The 18381-nt window shown below is 39.6% G+C and overlaps 1 protein-coding gene across 5 annotated transcripts in view; it reads right to left on the bottom strand.

Annotated features, from left to right (window-relative positions):
* The window catches only part of CBLB (Cbl proto-oncogene B), a 201963-nt gene that overhangs the window by 92206 nt on the left and 91376 nt on the right, over positions 1-18381 (bottom strand). For all 5 annotated transcript variants that reach the window (XM_014570330.4, XM_006116796.5, XM_014570329.4 and 2 more), the window contains exon 4: positions 7609-7755. In XM_014570330.4, the coding sequence (XP_014425816.3) occupies positions 7609-7755 (147 nt within the window). The remainder of the gene's footprint in view (positions 1-7608; positions 7756-18381) is intronic.

The raw sequence follows: 18381 nt of genomic DNA on the forward strand, positions 1-18381 counted from the left end.
CTGAGAGCATACCCATGATGGGTTAAAAAATGAAACAGTCCTCTTTTCAAGATTCAGGAAGTTTGTGTTTGACTCCAATACAGAAATAGTTTCTCACAGACACCTAAACACTGTTTCTTACTGCAGATCTGACTATCTTGATAATCACCTCTGCTCCTTCCTCTCATCTGGCTCCAGCCAGAAGAATACACTCCTAGTGAAACTACCTTTCTATTTTATAACAGCAGCAATTGCATTTATAACTAATTCGTGGCATCAAGTGTGTCCCAAGAATAGTTAAAAGCTTTGTTTTAGATAGCATCTTATGTAAAAAGGAGCTTCAATAAGGATTTGTCTCTAAAGTTAGGCTTATTTGGATTCTCTCTCTCTCTCACACACACTAAAATCCCAACCAAGCTTCCTCCAGGCTGTTTGAAGCAACAGGATTAGAGCTCAGCAAGTAATTAACAAATGGATTTTTTGTCTGGTCAAGGAATATTCTCCTTTTTTTAAGGATTTGCATGTTTTGCTTAAAAGAACCAACGAACTATGGATTAAAAACAAAATTATCCCTATGAACTTTCAATGTACAGTACCCGAGTTGCATTCGTCAGACAAACACATATCATTGTTTCCTCTCTCTCTCAAAACAGAGATGCTCACAAGCACCTCTGGCGTGAACATGTACAGATGTAATTTTAAAATGGACATTCTGCCAACATCCATGCCAGTGAGACTCTCAGAAATGCTGCAGTACACAAAAGGGGGTATCATTGTCCCCAAGGTGAATGCATTTTAAAATTCCAATTGTCACCCAGATCTAAACAAAAATTCTACCAACGTCTGAGGCAACTAATGATAGAGATGTAGCCATGTTAGTCTGGTGTAGCTGAAACAAAATACAGGACTATGTAGCACTACCATCTTGTTAGTCTTTAAAGTGCTACATAGTCCTGTATTTTGTTGAGGCAACTAATGTGAGTTTCAATTTATCATCAGCACAGTTTTCATCTGAATATTGCCCCAAACGCTCTCCAGCATGAATAATGGCCTTCATGCTTCCCACTGGAAGCCCAGAGCAAACAACTTTACAAATCAATACAAGGAAGGCCAGAGAAGATCAGTCACAAAGAGGGGCAAAAAAGCAATGCTACTCCATCATGCCATCCAGTCTATGCAACAAGTTACAATAGTGATCCTATGTGTCATAAGTACAACTGAAGCCTAACACTGGAGGGCAAGCCTCTGAAAATGAAGAAGCAAGGGTTGCATCCCTTGCCTAAGTGCCATCTCTTTTGAGCAGTGCTTAATTTAGTATTTCCTGAGGTAGCTTAGCACTTTTGCACAGAGATGCCCCGACACCATGGCTTCAGTAAGCGAACAGTGAATTCCAAACACCCACAGTCATCAATGGCCACAACCATCTATGAATGTGCATGATCTGGAACAGCAAGGGGCTGGAAAAAGAAGAGCTTTCTATATTTACATGGAGTCAACTCCCATTTCTCTAAATTCCTTACCCTGTCTGCATCAGGGATTGCAGTTCACTGTACCAAATATCCAAGTTAGGCCATCTGCAAAGTCAGTCTCAGATGACTGCATTTTTCACACTGTAGTCCTGTTCCATTTGAAAGCATTTGGGAAGCCCATGCTAGTGGCTGACCCACCAATTCAATACGATTTTTTTTTTTAGTACAGGAATAGGGAGTGCCAGGTGCCTTCATACTAATTTACAATGAAGAATCCACCTCATTAAATAGAACTGTTTTGCTGACTGACTACTATAGCCTAAAGTATCAATTTGAAAGAACTTACACTGCCACTGAAAATTCATTAACCACATTTTTTCTAGACTCATGGAAAAAAAAATCTGGGCTTATATTTTTCTCAATACTGTAATGGCAGCAATAATATATAAACCCAAACTAACAAAGAACTAAGTCAGTTCCATTTCCATTAAAACCACATGGAGGGGGAAAACTTATTTGCCTAATAAAAGTAATACAAATCTGTATGATAAAAATGTAGGTTTTTGTGAAGGCTTAGCAGTAAATATAAAAGCAGAATTGATATAATGGTATTCTACTGAATAAATGACAGAATTATAAAGAAATAAAAAATCTGAAAAATACTGACATTTATATTACTGATTAGTTTTGCAATATAAAATGGTCACAAACCGCAGGTCTTGATCACTCATCAGAAGCACTGACTTCATCGTAATTTATAATTAGGAGACTGAAAAAAAAATGCGTCCGGTTACCTAGCCCACTCTCCCTGTCATTGCAGGATTGCTTTCTATCATGTTCTGCACATTTTTTACACAGAGCAGAAACTAAATCAAAGCTGCAAAAATAGTACTAAAATGAGTGAGGAACTAGGAAAAAATTAAAGTTCAAGTGCTATGTAGTAATAAAATATGGATAATGAAAAAGAGATCAGATTATGTTATGTGAATGTTTACAATCCATTAGGGGTTACTAAAGAGGCTGTAAACAAATGGAACTGCTGATTACACACCCTACAATTTCTGAATTCCATTTAGTTGTACATTTAGCTTCACTGTAAATAAATAAATACATAAATAAATAAATAAAACCTAAGAGAAAAAAAGCTTTCACACTACCTGAAACTGCTTGCTCCTATTCCTTGCTTGAGTCTATTCCACTCTAATCCTACTGAAATCTTGTCCTATCTTAGTGCTTGTGACTGTCTGCTGGTTCTTCTGGCAGCTCCATCAGTTCCTTTCAGAGATTCCCAACTTCTTTCCTTCCACAGACTCTCTCCTTCTCTAGCTCTTCACATTCTCAACTACTAACTCCACACAAATGACCCACACATTTCCAACCCTGACTTATCTCCATCTACGCAATCCTGGATCTCAGCATGTCTTCCTGATAGCACCTTATCACAGCAAAAACTCTTTATAGCCCATCCCTAAAACTCCCCCTCCCCTTCACAGATGTAATCACAATCTTTGTCACTCCGTCCCCTTAACCTGGATAACAGCTTTGACAGCATCCATATATGTCATTTCTTCCTCTGCAACACCTGTAAGGCCCAACCTTTTCTCTCTCCAGGCATCAGAATTCTCAACTTCATTGTCTCCCACATCTTCATTAATGCATCTTACTTCTCCTGGAGTTCCTGACATCCACCTTGCTTCCTGTAGGCCCAGTCCAAACATTGTCACTAAGTTCATATTCCTGTATATGTGGACTATTTTTCCCCTGGCTTCCCTGAAGCTCCTACTGACTTGAATAGGATTTGCAGTGTCCAGCAACTCAAAAAAAAAAAAATCCTCTCACTTTTTATTTAAGTCACTATGGCTCTAATCCTGCCTCTTTTTCTCCATGGGTAGGACTTTGATCACATGCAGATTACAAGTCACTTCCAATGGGTTCACAATGACACAGGACTGCGGAGCCAGTTGCAGAATTGGGGCCTAAAGTTAGGATTAAGGGGTCAAACGTGCCCAGATGGGTTTGAAAATACTGTCTTTGAGCAATGAATTAAATACTGTACTTATTTACCAGCACCAACATTGGAAATTTTAATCATTTATAATATCTTGTACAACACCCTAAAGCTTGAAGTATTCACTACGTCTAGGAAAGAAGGGGTTCTTAAAGTATTTGCAGAACAATTTGTCATAATACGCCCACTTTAAAAGGATGTGACCCAAAGGCACATCACCATGAGTTACTCAATGAATTAAAAGACAATTCATGCCTAAAAGGCTTCAGGCATTTCATTTAATGAAGAGATTAAGTAGTAATGCAAGATAATAACTTTTACTCATCTATGTAGTCAACATTCATGCTGTTACATGTTTTACAGTTAAACACAATTAACTAAACCTGAGTGAACATCAAGGATGCTGAGTGCAGATGAACTATTAACAACCTCACAGCTCAGTAGTAAATCATGAGCGAGTTGCAATTTCTTAAAAGAGTCAGCCTACTAGCATTAGCAACTATTTATTGAGGTTTGCCTGTGTATGGTTCCACATGGTCTCACACTCAGAGAATTTACAGCCTAAATTAGACAGCACAGATTAGATATGGAATTCACTAGATGAACAAAACACTGGTTTGGATCTCAGCACAGGGCTACTCAACTTTGGAAGCCCCGGGGGCCACAAAAATACTCACAGCACATGCCGAGGGCCACAGTGTAAGTGTGGTTGCATATACATGCAAATATATATGCAAAAAGCTTCTTTCACTCTGACGGGCATGAATTCAAAGATCAAGTTTTAAGCCAGGGTGCCAGACCCAAACGTGGCCAGTGTGAGCTAGTCAGCACCTCTCAGGCTCTGCCCACTAAGCTAAGCAGCCAGCAATTCCCACAATGCCCTGGTGCTGCTGTCACCTCCTTCCTGGGGGTTAGAAACGCCAACACCCTGTACTCGTCCGCTCCAGCCAGCCCGTTCACTTGCATATTTCAATGCTCACCCCACCTGGGAGATGTCTCACCATTGTGGAATGTGCTCCTAGTGGAGGCCATGTTCAAAGGATCCCACCCACAGGCCAAGTGTTGAGCCCCGCATAAACTCAAACTGTTCCGCGGGCCGCAAACAAATGGGCCACAGGCCGCATGCAGCCCATGTTGAGTAGCCTTGCCTTAGCAGTAGGGATGTGATAGCGTAAACTGCTGGCTCATCGGTTAACCTTCACAGTTACATGTAGTCCTCCCACCCTCACCTAGTGCTATACTGCCAATGTATCAGGTGGCTCTTCCTACATTTAAAAGGCAGAAGTGTTGCTCAGGTCTGCTTCTGTCCCAGCTTGAGCCAGGTCCAGACTGTTGCAGCTCTGCCTTTTAAATGTAGTAAGAGCCTGGATCTGCACAGCACTGGGTCTTACTACATTTAAAAGGCAGAGCCAAAGAACCGCTGCATCTCTGCCTCCCTTGCCCCCCGCGCCCACTGTGGAGACAGTGCCCGGGGGGGGGGGAGGAGGACAGCTTTTAAGCTGGCTCTTGCCAGTACTGGCTCCTGTTTCCCTCCCTTTGATATAGAGGTAGCAAGAGGGAGAGGGGGGAAATGCAAGTAGTCAATTTGATAACCTAAGCCTAGGCTTATCGGGTAGTCAACTACTGAATTCCTCTTTTACATCCCTAGAGAGGGCTATTTATTTTAGCAGCCAAAGGCCTAAAGAGATCCAGTGGCTGGAAGCTGAAATTAAACAAAAGTCAGATAAGAAATGAGGGACATATTTTTAACAGTGAGTGTAATTAAACACTAGAACCATTGCCTAGGGCCATAGTGGACTACACATCATTTGAAGTGTATTTTAAAAAGACATGCTCTAGCTCAGGGGTGGCCAACATAGCAGTAGAAGAGCCAACATAGCAGTAGAACCAGCACTATAAGCCAGGGCAAAGTTGTTGAGAGAAAAAAAAAAGGCCTGCCCCTTTAAGAAAACACATTTAAACATGTTTTGAGGCTTTTAGGCCACAGCAGGCTCGCGACACCATCTTTAATTCTCATCTTTCATGGCCACACCCAACGGCTCTCCTGCCCAGGTCAACACAGGGAGCCGGGAGGAGAACCCCATTTTTGGAGGTGCGGGGGGCTTCGTGAGCCGCACCGGGAGAGTTGGGGGGGAGGGGGAAGCCGCATGTGTCTCGTGAGTCTCGGGTTGGCCACAGCTGCTCTAGCTCAAGTAGAAGTTAGGGGTTTTATTCAGGAATTGCTTAGTGAAATACTATGGGCTAATTTATACAGGAAGTTCAAACTACATGATCATAATGGCCCTTTCTGATCTTAAAAATCTATTAATCTATTTATCTCCCCAACCTCTTTTTCTGTTCCTGCCACTAAGTGTTTTGCAATGATAAATACTGATAACGAAGTAGTGACAAGACTCTGCATCATGTATTCATCTAGTTTCTGTAATGCCCCTGAAGTATTTAAAAATAATGTAACAATTTGTGTTTGAAGTCCTCCATTTAGTTGCAAATATTTAAACAATCCAGTACAATTACAACCCCTTCTTTCTTGTACAAAGTATTCTCCCAAAAGCTTGTTTCTATTAAGCCATCCTGAACTCATCTAGAGATATGCTGTTTCCACTTCAATTGTTATTCCACCTGTCGTATAAGAGTTGGACTCTAAGGTTGTCAGTATAGGGACTCTGTCTTAACATATTTGTAAAAAAGCACAGGTTCAGGATACCAAATATAGACTAACATTACTAATCTAAGAGTATGCGTTGGGCAGTAAACTTGTTCACTGTAAATGTAGTAATATGAGCAGTGAATGTCAGATTCAGTTGAAGATTTTAATTCACTCTATGTTAATCCTCTTGTAGCAGGATATATTGGCAAAAACAAAAAAATGGCAATTAGTCATATGATGCATTGTGTTTTGTTTTCAACACATCTTAAAATTCATCTGAGATGCAATGGCCTATCAAAAATGATAAACTATATTTATTCTACTCTGAGAATACCAATTAATCTAAATTGTGGTTCAGACATCATCTTCGGAGTGACAATATCTTCTAAGTGAAACTATCTTTTTGTAAATATTCAGAGCAAGTGATGTTTAGTTTACTAGGAGAAAAATATTTCTGGTGTGGCAACAGATACTCAACTTCAATTTCTAGGTGAAATCAGGATGGCCAACCTGTTACAGATGAAGAGCCAAAATAGTGGTAGATACAGCGCAAAGAGCCACAGGAAAAAAGTTGGTGAGAAAAAAAAAAGCCCCGGGTTGGCCACCTCTGAGCTAAATCATCTCAACTCCATCTATGTATCTTCTCTCATTTTGACACATTCAGCAATAGGTGTGTTTGCAGGATTAGAACCAAGTATTCATATTCACCTTTAAATTTAATTTCTCAGATGTAAAAGAGTGATGAAATAATTTAACATATTGTGATAAATGTGTAAGTGAAAATAATTCCTTGAGTTAAAATAAAAAGTATTATAACAGTAAGCATGATGTTGTTTTCAGGATTAGGCCTCTAATGTTACACAGCAGAAAAGGATGTTGAGACAAGTACTGAGACAAGCCTGAGATTAGAAGAAAGGAGATACTGTAATTTCAGTGACATGGTACTATGAAGCATAAATATAGGCCAGTATTTTCAAAACAAGCACATTCCAACTAATTTAGCACGACGGTAGCACCTACATCTTTTGCTGGTCACCTTAGATTCTCCATTCTCTAATGCCTACAGAGATTAATTAGGAAAAAAAAGTATATTCTTATCTTGCTTGAAAGTTTTGTCTTGGCTTATGTTACTTTCTAAATTTAAGATTTTGCTTAACATATGGAAGGACAACTGGAAACGGAAGCCAGCAGAAAAGTGAAAAGCAGACCGGCCTTATACATAGAATGACAAAATACACCAGATCATGTGTTTTATATCCTCTATACTGAAACAATTTGAAAGTCTAAAAGGAAAATGATCCTTTTTCTATTTTCCCCTTCATTCTGCCTACCCACAGTTCATTTTTCTTTACATTAATTTTACTTGCAGAAACAGAATAATGCACCATAAAGTAACTTAATGCAAAATTATCATTATGGCATCGCCATAAAAAGTTATCTATCTATATTCTTTATATGAATGTTGTAAGACAGAATGCACAATCCTTCTAACTGGCAATACTTACTTGTCTCCAAAAAATTTCCTCCAGAATTCTGCAGCATCTGCTTTTGTGATACGGAAGTTGTCACCCTGGAATTGGCCATTAGGAAAGATTGCTTTGATTTCTGCCAGCATGTGGCTGAAGATCAGAGACAGCTTTGTAAGGTTTCGCCTGCAATTAAAAGAAAAAAATAAAGAGGGAAAACTTTAAAATCTTTAATAGGCCTTTCAACTTCCTGTTTATTTAAGGTGTTTGTATTATTATCTCATAAAAGGGAAACAAAGAACCTCCAATCCAAAACCTGGCAACTAAGTGTCTAACACATTTTCATGTCTTAATATGTTTTTGCAATCCAAGTTCTCTCATACATTCCACTGACAATTTACATATAGCTTTAAGCTTTAACTTGCAACAACAGAATTGAATTTGATTCTGTTTAGCAACTCTTTGTGATAGCTCACGGGCTCTCAAAGTTTTTTGGTTTTTTTTAATCAAAAGATGCGTTAAACGTGTATATTTTAGGATTGCCTACAAGCGCCATCCCTGTTCCGTTTCAATGCTGAATATTAGACAGACTGCTAGTAATCTAATTTGGATAATCTCTAAATATATTTTCATGTGTAGTATGCATCACATCTCGATTCAGTTTTCGGGAAGTATAAAGATAGCATTAACTGTCCACTCTATCACATTCCACTCATTCTGCCTGACACTTTTCTCTTGATTCTCTTCAGTTTCTCTTTACTTTAGTTGCTTCTGTTTCTTGCTTTCCTTACCAGGCCTCCTTAACTGTTAACATTTCCTTCATATTTGCAGTGACAAATAAAATCAATAATTTTGCTTCTAGTTCACTTCTGTAAGTTTTCAGGCTTCACATCAGTTCATTGCTTTTAGCAATTTAGTTTTGGTGACAAAAAGTTCCATTTAGTATAGTGAAAAGAACAACGCATCCTTCAACTCAGATCCTTTCCTGTGAAAGAGTTTGTGTGAAGAAGCTTTGGGAAGAAAAACTCTACAAGGCTTTCGTTGTGGCAATATCCTTTTTCAGTCTAGCTAAGAAGGAGAGAGTTTTTAACTAAACGTAGCAGATCTCTGAGTAAGTTTTTATATCTAATTAATCTGCAAAAAATGAGGCAAGAACCATTTTTAACTGTACACATTAAAAACTACCTTACAGCTCTCTAATGCTGCAAGCATTTAAACTAAAAACATAATACAATAGGTTTACTATCTGTAATTTTGTAATTGCTTGTAGCTTTTTAAAAGAGAAAAATTCAAAGTTATTTAAGGTTTTTCTAGATACCTGGGAAGGACAATTACTGAGGTTACCCATGACAAAGTAAATATCTTTTATAATATTATAAACATTTTCCCTGCTCACCTAACTCAACATTAGTTGAACTGATTTCCCAAAGTCTTTCCATAAGGAAATGCAACTTAGCACTGACAAAAAACCATGTAAAATTTTATCCCATAAGACTACTGAAGAACTCATAGCGCTACCAAAAATAAAGAGAGAGAGAGAATGGAAACAGAATTGAAAATTGAAACTTTTACTATAAATTTTGCTATGAGGAAAGCGATGATAAAATAATGACAATTAAAAAATTAGATTTTAAAACATCAAATTAATATGCTGCCTCTCCACTCCCAGCCAAATGGGAGTTAGTTCTTCTGCAGTCTTTAATAAATCCAGTAAAATCAGATGTCTATAGTTAGGGTCTCCAACTGTTCCTTATTTTATGGATTTGTTCTCCTCTAACTCCCTCACCCCCACTCCCCACTTCCTTTGTTCTTTAATGAGGCCCACCTGATTTTTATTTTTACTACTCAGGCCTGAAACACAGTGTAAGCAAGGATCATCTTAGGGTGACCTTTTCAATCACCAAAGTACATCTCTAACATATTTTTAAAATCACATTCTCCTTCTACTTCCCATCTGTTCTCCACATCTGGAGGCCTGTTTCCCACATCATTACAGATTCAGTTTGGGAAGAGCTAACTGGAAAGACAGTTTAACATAGTTAAACTGATTTCAGTGGAACAAGTTGCACTGAAAGTGAGGCAAATGAAAGTTGCTGAACGCAGGCCAAGGATCTGTTCTATGATTGGTGGGTTGGGGGGGCATTTGAATTATACAACCGTGGTTTTGCTCTGCAAACAACTCAGCTAAAGAAATATTGAGGAAGTAGTCATAGGCACTATTTTCAAATGAAAATGTTTTTCTTTGGTTTCACTGAAAATATATTAATGCCCATCTCTTATTTAATAGTTTACATCAGTAAACCTCAAGTACTTCACCAGCAGAGGCAAATATCATTATCCCCACTTTACAGATCAGGAAACTGAGGCATAGGTAGGTGAAGTGACTCTTTCAAGATTGAACAGACCAATGGAAGAGCCAGGAATGGAACCAGAATCTTATGCCTTTGTCCAATGTTCTATCTACTAGACCATGCTAACCCCCTTGCATTTTCCATTTGCTATCTATAATGAAGTGTCCCTCAAAAAACAAAGTTGTTATTGGTAAGAGTTATGAAATTTCATATTTTTACTGAAATAGATTAGACATAGCTAATAAATAATGGTGAATTTCTTATACAGTTGATGAGTTCTTTATTTTAAAATATATGTACAGATAATAAATAATTTATATCATCATGATCATCAACCAGTGGCTAAGTCACTGAGTTCCTATTTCATAAAATAAACTTTGGAAGCACAATTAGCGTGATGAATATTTAATTCATATTCTACAGAAGAATCTATAGTAGATATCTTAGATATCTTAGGCTATTCAGATTAGGCCTCAACTGAAATATGGTATGTGCAGTTCTGGACTCCACATTTCAGGTGGGGTATAGGAGTAAGATTGAGAACTGTGATGCTTCTTGCTTTCCTCTCTGAGGGTGCGATTCACCTTGATTTGGAAAATGATTACACCTCATCTTTCCTCCTGAACTTCATAGGAGCTGCATGTAGGATCCCTCTGTGGAGTGACTGTATGCTACCTGAATACTGTGAAAAGGCACTCCATGACACCTAAGTAGCCAGACTGGTATTGTACTAAGTGCATATCAGAAAAGAAAATTCAAATGCACATTTCTGTGGTTCCAGAATCCTATGTAACCTGCTCGCAGGACCTTCAATTGCTAATTAAACACATAGGCAACTGGTACTGGCTTGGACGTGTTAATTTCTTTCTCCCCACTGTCACACACTCCCATGCATACAGAGCCCAAATATCCTTGATTTTTGTAGGTGCAGTCAATTTCACCCTGGATGTGAATGGCTTTTCTTTCAAAAACTGAAGTTGTGGTGATGGGCTGGAAAACTGAACTGTCAACTCTTAAACAGAGCACAATTCATTATAAAACATGGCTGCAGTTCCTCTGTGTTAATTAGGGTTAGTAAGCCACAGAAAGTCAAATGGACAGGGGACTGGACAGATTCCAAAGACCTGTTTTCATTTCCTAGCTCAGCCACATATGTCCTATGTGACACTGTGCAAATCACTCGGTTTTTAACACATCCCTACCTCACAGGGAGGTGGCAAAGATAAAACCTATTAATGAGTGTGAAGTGTTCAGATGCTAAGGATCATTAGGCCCCAAATATTAAACTATTTTAATAATGGTGTAAGGAGGCACGCTGGGTTTTAAGATCTGCATAGATGCAGACAGCCCTTTGTTCCAAAATCCCGAATCCAAATAGAAATTCCATATCGTACTTCACAGAAGGCACAATGCAAGTGAGGACATGACAAATGCCTATTCTACAAGCATTACAGTGGCACAGCTGCTGCACTGCACCCACACTGCTGTAACATAGATATTTATTACTGCGACACAGGGTTTTTCCATCACTACAGTAAATCCACTTCTTTTATAGACAGTTATAATGTTGATAAAAAAATGTTCTTGTACCTAGCTCTGTCTACACTGGGGATGAGGCTGACGTAACCACACTGCACAGAGTATTTCTCACAGCCATTATTATAGTAGGTAGATCTGGACCTCAAGTAATCCATGGCAGAACAGAGGAAGCCATGATGCAGGAAATGCATCAAAGAAAGTAACATCAAAATATTTTTTTTTCTTCTTTTCTGGATTGTCTCAATAAGATTAGTCAGTCACCTTATATCAAAGGACAGTTATTCTGTGGGAATATTTAGGAATATCTTTCCACTAACTAATTGTATATAGATTGTATTTTATAGGCTGCATGACTCACTTTTCCTCCATATCATCTGCCACCTGTCCAACAACGACTATAGATGCAAATACTCCTCCCCTGGATCAGCCTGATCTCCAACGCATAGACAATTACACTTTTCCATTCCACAGCCCACCTAACCCATCCAGTAGCTTCAACTTCTACGCAGAGATAGATTCACCAAGTACTGGCAAAGTCAGTGAGCATTCTGAAAGCATATTTTGATCATAACCCTGTATGCCACAGAAAAGGCTGCATTTTGCTTGCATTCAACACATACATTTAACTATAGCGGATCAAATTTTCAGCTGGTAGCATTCCTCTGCGGTCAAGGGGTATTGCATGATTGTCAACAGAGCTCTGCTACTTGTACCAATTAAGGATCTTCTTCCGAAACTATATATTTTTTTATTTCTAACTGTAAAAGAATATAAATGTTCTAAGTAATCAGCCTACACAATGAAGCAATTGCTTGTCAGAAACAGTTTTTTAAAACAAAGCCATCTGAGAGAACAAATAAAGCCAAGGAGAGTACTGGGTTTGTTTGCAAGATAGCACTAACTGCTGAACCAATTTTCTCGTCAAATGTAGTGAAAATATTTACTCTGTAGCTGCAATGAAGCCTGCATACACTTCATCCCAGAAGCAATTTTCATCATTCCATTATAATCATTTGAAATTATAGCTTAATAAAGAAAATATTATGATATCTAACTCATAATACCAGAGTGGCACTAGCAAGTAATAAAGATTTTTGAAGAGAAGTTCTACCCTACAGTTTTTATAAAATAGGAAATTCATGGGCATCTGGAAGCCTAGGCAGGGGAAGGCACAACCTTCTCAACCATCAGGCATGGCCCCAGCCACACACTGCCGCCCAGACCACCTGCTGTAGGCATTTGGGGGGCTGAATGTTGCTGCCCCCAAGTGCCCCTCCTCCCTGTGCTCTGGGGGCCAGGGAGGCTCAGGCCACACACCCTCCTCCCTTCTCAGTACTCCAGGGGCTGGAGAGGCTGGGGCTGCATGGCCTCCTCCCTCTCCAGGGGCCAGGCAGGCTGGAGCACACGTGTGCACGCTCACCTGCCCCTCCACTGGGGAGGCAGGGGGGGAAGCATGGGTGCTCAGCGTGCTGCCCTGCCTCCTCCCCTCCCAGTGGTGGGGGCCGAGGCCTCAGCAGAGGGGGTAAGGCTGTAAGTGGGGCTGATGGCCTACCTCCTCCAGCCCTAGCTGCACTGAAGGCCTATGAGGAAATGTAAGCATGCCTGACATGGAACAATATTAAAAACCTGGCTGTGGCAACATTTCATGTCATACACAAAAGCCAATTTTATTTTAATGGAGATGGTGTGGTCTGGCTGACTCAGCACTAGACTGAGAGTTCCTGGTTTGCCACTGATCTGCTGTACATTTGATAAACTAGTACACTTTTGTGCCTCTGTCGACCCCAACTGTGAAATGGGAATAATGATAAACACACTGACATCTATAGACCAAAAAGCCCAAGAGAATACACTCATCACTTGGGGGGGGGGGGGGGAGGGCGGTGAAAACATAACCTAGTTCAAAGTTAACCTATGAGCCTGGGCTTATTGGTTAGCACTCACAGTTACACAAAAATCAATATCCCGTAGGCACCAGCTCCTGGGGAACCACCCATACCCCTATGCTGCTGCTTCTGATACAGAGGCATTAGCGCGGTTGGGAGGTGGGAGCTGGCGCGCACACACACACACACACACACACACACACACACACACACACACCCTGCTGTCCTGCGTGTAACTGCAGTTACTTAATTTTACGCTTTTTAACATCCCTACTCACTGCAACCACCAACATAGTTATTAGCTAGGACCACTACATGCATAAATATATGAAGCAAAACAGAGGTCCACATGCCTTTCTCCATCTTCACGATAACTGAAAAGCACATAAATCTGACTTTTTTTTTTAATATACACAAAGACACATTGATAAACTATATTTAAACCTATGCAAATAAATGGAAAGAAAATACAACTGTCTGCCTGTTATTTTGTTTCCAGTCTATTTTTGTTACGTCTATGCAAACAGCTTTACTGTATGCTACCAGTTGTCTCTGCCTCTTGTTTGGCAATAAATAAAAGTCTATATAGTCCTAGAAACGTCCAACAGCATGCAAGAAAAATCAGATTCCCTAAGAGGTATAACATGAAAGATCAGCTGTTTAATTTTGAAACTGCATCATTCCAAAAATTAGATTACTGTGAAGTTACTTCCTTTGATGCATTTAATAAATGATCATTATCTTTGCACAAGAGTAAACATTATTTGTTAGGCAGCAATCTGCCACAGCAAGCGATGTGATCACTAATGCTGCCAGTTTCTCAAGTTCAAAAAAATGAAACACAATCCCTATTTCATAAGGAAAGCCACTGGATCTAGAATGTCTTTTAGTTATATCCAAACAGCAGCACTGTTTTTGTAAATTATGTCTAAAGACAAAAGTAGTTCAATCTGCTGTTATAGAAAAAATAAGCCATAGTATTTTTTTCAGAAAATAGGCATAATACATATTAATTGGAAACTTGCAAGTCCTACGTGTTTATGAACTTAGAAACATGCTCGGAGAAAATTCATAAAGTGAACGGTTGATTTTTAACTCCAAAATAAAAAGCAAGCTGATAAAGCTTTAAAATCCAAACTGCATATAAAGCTCAAACCTCATTTTGATGAGCTATATTTAAAACAAATATTTCAGGTCCGTGCTTTCTGATAAGAGTAAGAGATACAACATACTGCACTTAGCAATAATAAGGAAGGATGATCTTGGGGTTAGGTCATAGACCCGGGAGCCAGGAAGGCTCGGGTTCTCTATCCCTGGCTCTGCTAGCCACCATTCCTGTGTGTCTGTGTAAGTCTCTTAAACTTTGTTCCTCAATTTCCCAATATGTAAAGAGGATAAAACTTCCTTATCTCATAGGGTTTTTGAAAAACTCAGGGTGCGTCTACACTGCACCCATAGCTCAAAATAAGCTACACAAGTCAATTTTGATTAGCCTATTTTGTAATTTTCAAATAATCTGCTATTCCAAAACTCCCTTATTCATGGAAGGAGGTTTACAGGGACGCTGGAATAGTAAGCCTGTTATATTTTAAAATAACTGGCTTACTCTCAAGACGCGGGATAGCTATTTTGGGATACCTTCAGCATTCCGACATAGCACTGCAGTGTAGACATAGCCTTAGCGAAGAGCTCACTCTAAGTTTAAAAGCTTGCCTTCCACCAACAAAAGCCAGTCCAGTAAAAGTTATTACTTCATCAATCTTGTCTCTGTTCATTAATATAGTGTTTTTAGATGTTCCATTACCATGGTGATTAGAACCACAAAACTAACTGTGCCTCTTCTACTAATGTCTGAATATCTCCTCCTTCCCCTTCAATCCCAAATGAACATATTTCTTCAATACCTGCCAGCTTCCCTTCCCTGGAGAATGAATTATGGTCTCCTACTGACATAAGTGTCAGGCTGTCAATCACCAACTGCCAATGCAGTAAGAAATGCTATGCTCACGACTGCACTGTAGTTTATCCATGAATTACCTGGATGTAATGAATGTAAGAAGATATACATAATGGGGCTGCCACTGCCTGTGATACTAGCCAGTTAACATTTCACTTTCTGCAATCACGTGCCACTTTGGCCCCACCCTCATTCCTTCCTCCTACTCTTATAGAACGCTCTCCTTGTCTTGGGCTGTGTCTAGACTGCAGGGTTTTTTCAAAAAAAGTAGCCTTTTTTTAAAAAAAACCTCACCTGCATCTAGACTACAGCCGTGTTCTTTCGAAATTAAATTGAAAAAACGCGGCTTTTCTTTCGACGGTGGTACTCCTCATTTCATGAGGAAGAACGCCTTTTTTCGAAAGTGCTCTTTCGAAAAAAGGCATTCTTGAATACAAAGAGGGCTTTTTTGAAAGAGAGCATCCAGACTGCGTGGGTGCTCTCTTTCGAAAAAGCGGCTCACTTTTTCAAAAGAAGAGATTGCAGTCTGGATGCTCTTTTTCAAAAGAAGCTTTTTCGAAAGTATCTTTCGAAAAAGCCTCTTTCGAAAGAGGCTTGCAGTCTAGACTAGCCTAATAGAAAATGGGTGTAACTGCAGATTATTCATTGCATGAAATACATCCATTAGTGCTAACAAATCATCCCTACTTAATGAACTGAAGGGATTGAAGACAACTGAATGATGCTGACAGTATGTCCCTGTGAGAGAAAATAGTTTTTATTCCCATAATTGGAAGTCAGTTCAACTCTGGGGTATGTGTACAAATCACATTTAAAAGCATAGGAAGGGGAGGGAACATGGTCCAGTATTTGAAGTATTGAGTCAGAATAATTGGGGTTCTAATTTCTAGTACTCCTAATGACTCATTCAAGACACCAAAGGAAAGCCACTTAACCTCGGTGTGCCCTAGTAAAGTGGAAATGAGAATACTTCCTTTCCTCAGGTATTGTGAGGTTTAACAAACTGATAAATACATCAAGAACTTTGACTGAAAAGCACTGCATAAATGTAAATTGTATTACCTTATCTCATGTGTAACAAGTCATTTATACATAAGTAATTACCATTTTTTTCATAAATCCTGGAAAAGCTGGGTTTGCCAGTAACAGGAAAGAACTACTCATACACTTCTCCTCTGGGTAAATGCTTAGCCAGTGCTTGTCTGCCAAATGCTGAAAGAGCACCATACAACCCTAAATACTGGAAGAACTCAAAAGGAGGATGAGTGGGGGCAGTTGCTGAAAGAAAAGGAGATGCTCACTATTGTTAACTCACCTCCATTCTGCCCCTCTACATAATTTAAAAACAATTTTAAAGCCTCCTCTATTCTTGTTCCTTCCCTTTTTCTTATTTCTATATGATGTATGAAAAGAAAAAGCCAAAAAAGAAAGAAACAAGGTAGGCAAAGAATGAAAATTCTTGCCGTCAGAAACTCTTAATCAGATCACATGTATTACTTTTGGAGTGCTGCTTCTTTCCTTAGAAAGCTCTTCTTCCTTCTCTCCTCTTCTCCAGTCAGAAACTGCTGTTCCTGTCTACAATTCCTGATCCTTGGACTGTCTTTTGAAGTGGCTAAAAACAGCCACTCTATACCAAAATAAGCAGATCTTTGTTAACAATAGGCACTGAAGGTTCTCTTAAAGACTGAGATTGTGTAGCTCAAAAGCAAAAAAGCTTAGTTACCCAGAGAGTAAACATTACACAACTTCCCTACATACAAAAATTGAGGTTGTTGAGACTGTGCCTAATATATTTATCAGAACAGGTCTATTCATGGGATGAAGACATATAATCACTATCATCTGAAAGAAAGAACAGTAATCAAAGTTCAACTTATCCTTACAAAACAGAATAGCTAATTAAAAGGAATTAAATAGTTAAAATTAGATAGGTTTTGTACTGTTGTGCAAAAACAAACAGATTTTCAACAAATGGCCATCAACTCTGAGCCCCAAGCTAACAAAAATAAAAAAAAATAAAAATCTAGAGTGCATTAGTGCCCATGGAAATAAGCACAAAGCTTTGAATGTTGACTAAAATTGATTTTGTGGGCACACTTCAAAGCTCAACTAATAGGTAATGCATATGGAACCTTTCCTCCTTTGTCTTCAGTTTTAAAATTCAGACCATAAAACATATCATAGGGACCTGATGTTTTGTGTGATACTGCTTAGCAGCCTTAGTTTGAAGTAATCCTCAAGCATCCATATCAATAAAACATGGTTATTCTTCAAACCCATGTCAATAGCGTAAAGATGACAAACACTGAATGGTTTATGGAAAGTGTGTGCTCACCTCTCAGTCACACTAAGAAACGGTGATGGGAAAAAGGTGGAAGAACACACAATGCCCATGAAGTGTGTCATAGCTTTTGCATGCATGCATATATATATATTCACTACACCTGTGGTCTCCAACCTTTTTAAGCACAAGATCACTTTTTGAAATTAAGTCAATCCAGGATCTGTCCCCACTTCTTCGCTGAGGCCCCGCCCTTCTTACTCTGTGAAGATACAGTATGGCGGGGGGCAGATTTACATCAGCACCCACTGTCTCTTTCTCCCCCACTCTACACAACAAGCAGGAGGCTTCCACGGGGCAGCTCTGAGGCTCTGGGCAGGAGTAGCAGGGCAGTGTGGGAAAGGGCAGTTGAAGAGCTGGCACTTGATAGCCTCCCAGCCAAACCAGTCAGGATCACCTGTTAGAGGCTCCTAGATCTGCCGGTAGATCCTGATCTACTGGTAGATCCTGATCTACTGGTTGGTGATCACTGTGCTACACTCACACACACGCTCTATATCAGCAGTCTGCAACCTTTCAGAAGCAGCATGCCAAGATTTAACTTTTCCCATTCCCCTCAGTGCAAGTTCTGCCACCTACCATCCTGTCCCCGCATCCACCTTCTCTCCCCTCCTGCCCCCACTTCCCTGTGCTCCCGGCGCACACACTGGCAGGGCAGCAGCGCTGGGACTTGCAGCCGCCTGGGAGCTGCGCCGGGGCGAGGAGAAATTGGGGGAGGAAGGGTGAATCACTTCCCTG

The sequence above is a fragment of the Pelodiscus sinensis genome, chromosome 1 (genome assembly GCF_052426305.1).
Source record: "Pelodiscus sinensis isolate ZL-2025 chromosome 1, ASM5242630v1, whole genome shotgun sequence".
Lineage (NCBI taxonomy): Eukaryota > Metazoa > Chordata > Testudines > Trionychidae > Pelodiscus > Pelodiscus sinensis.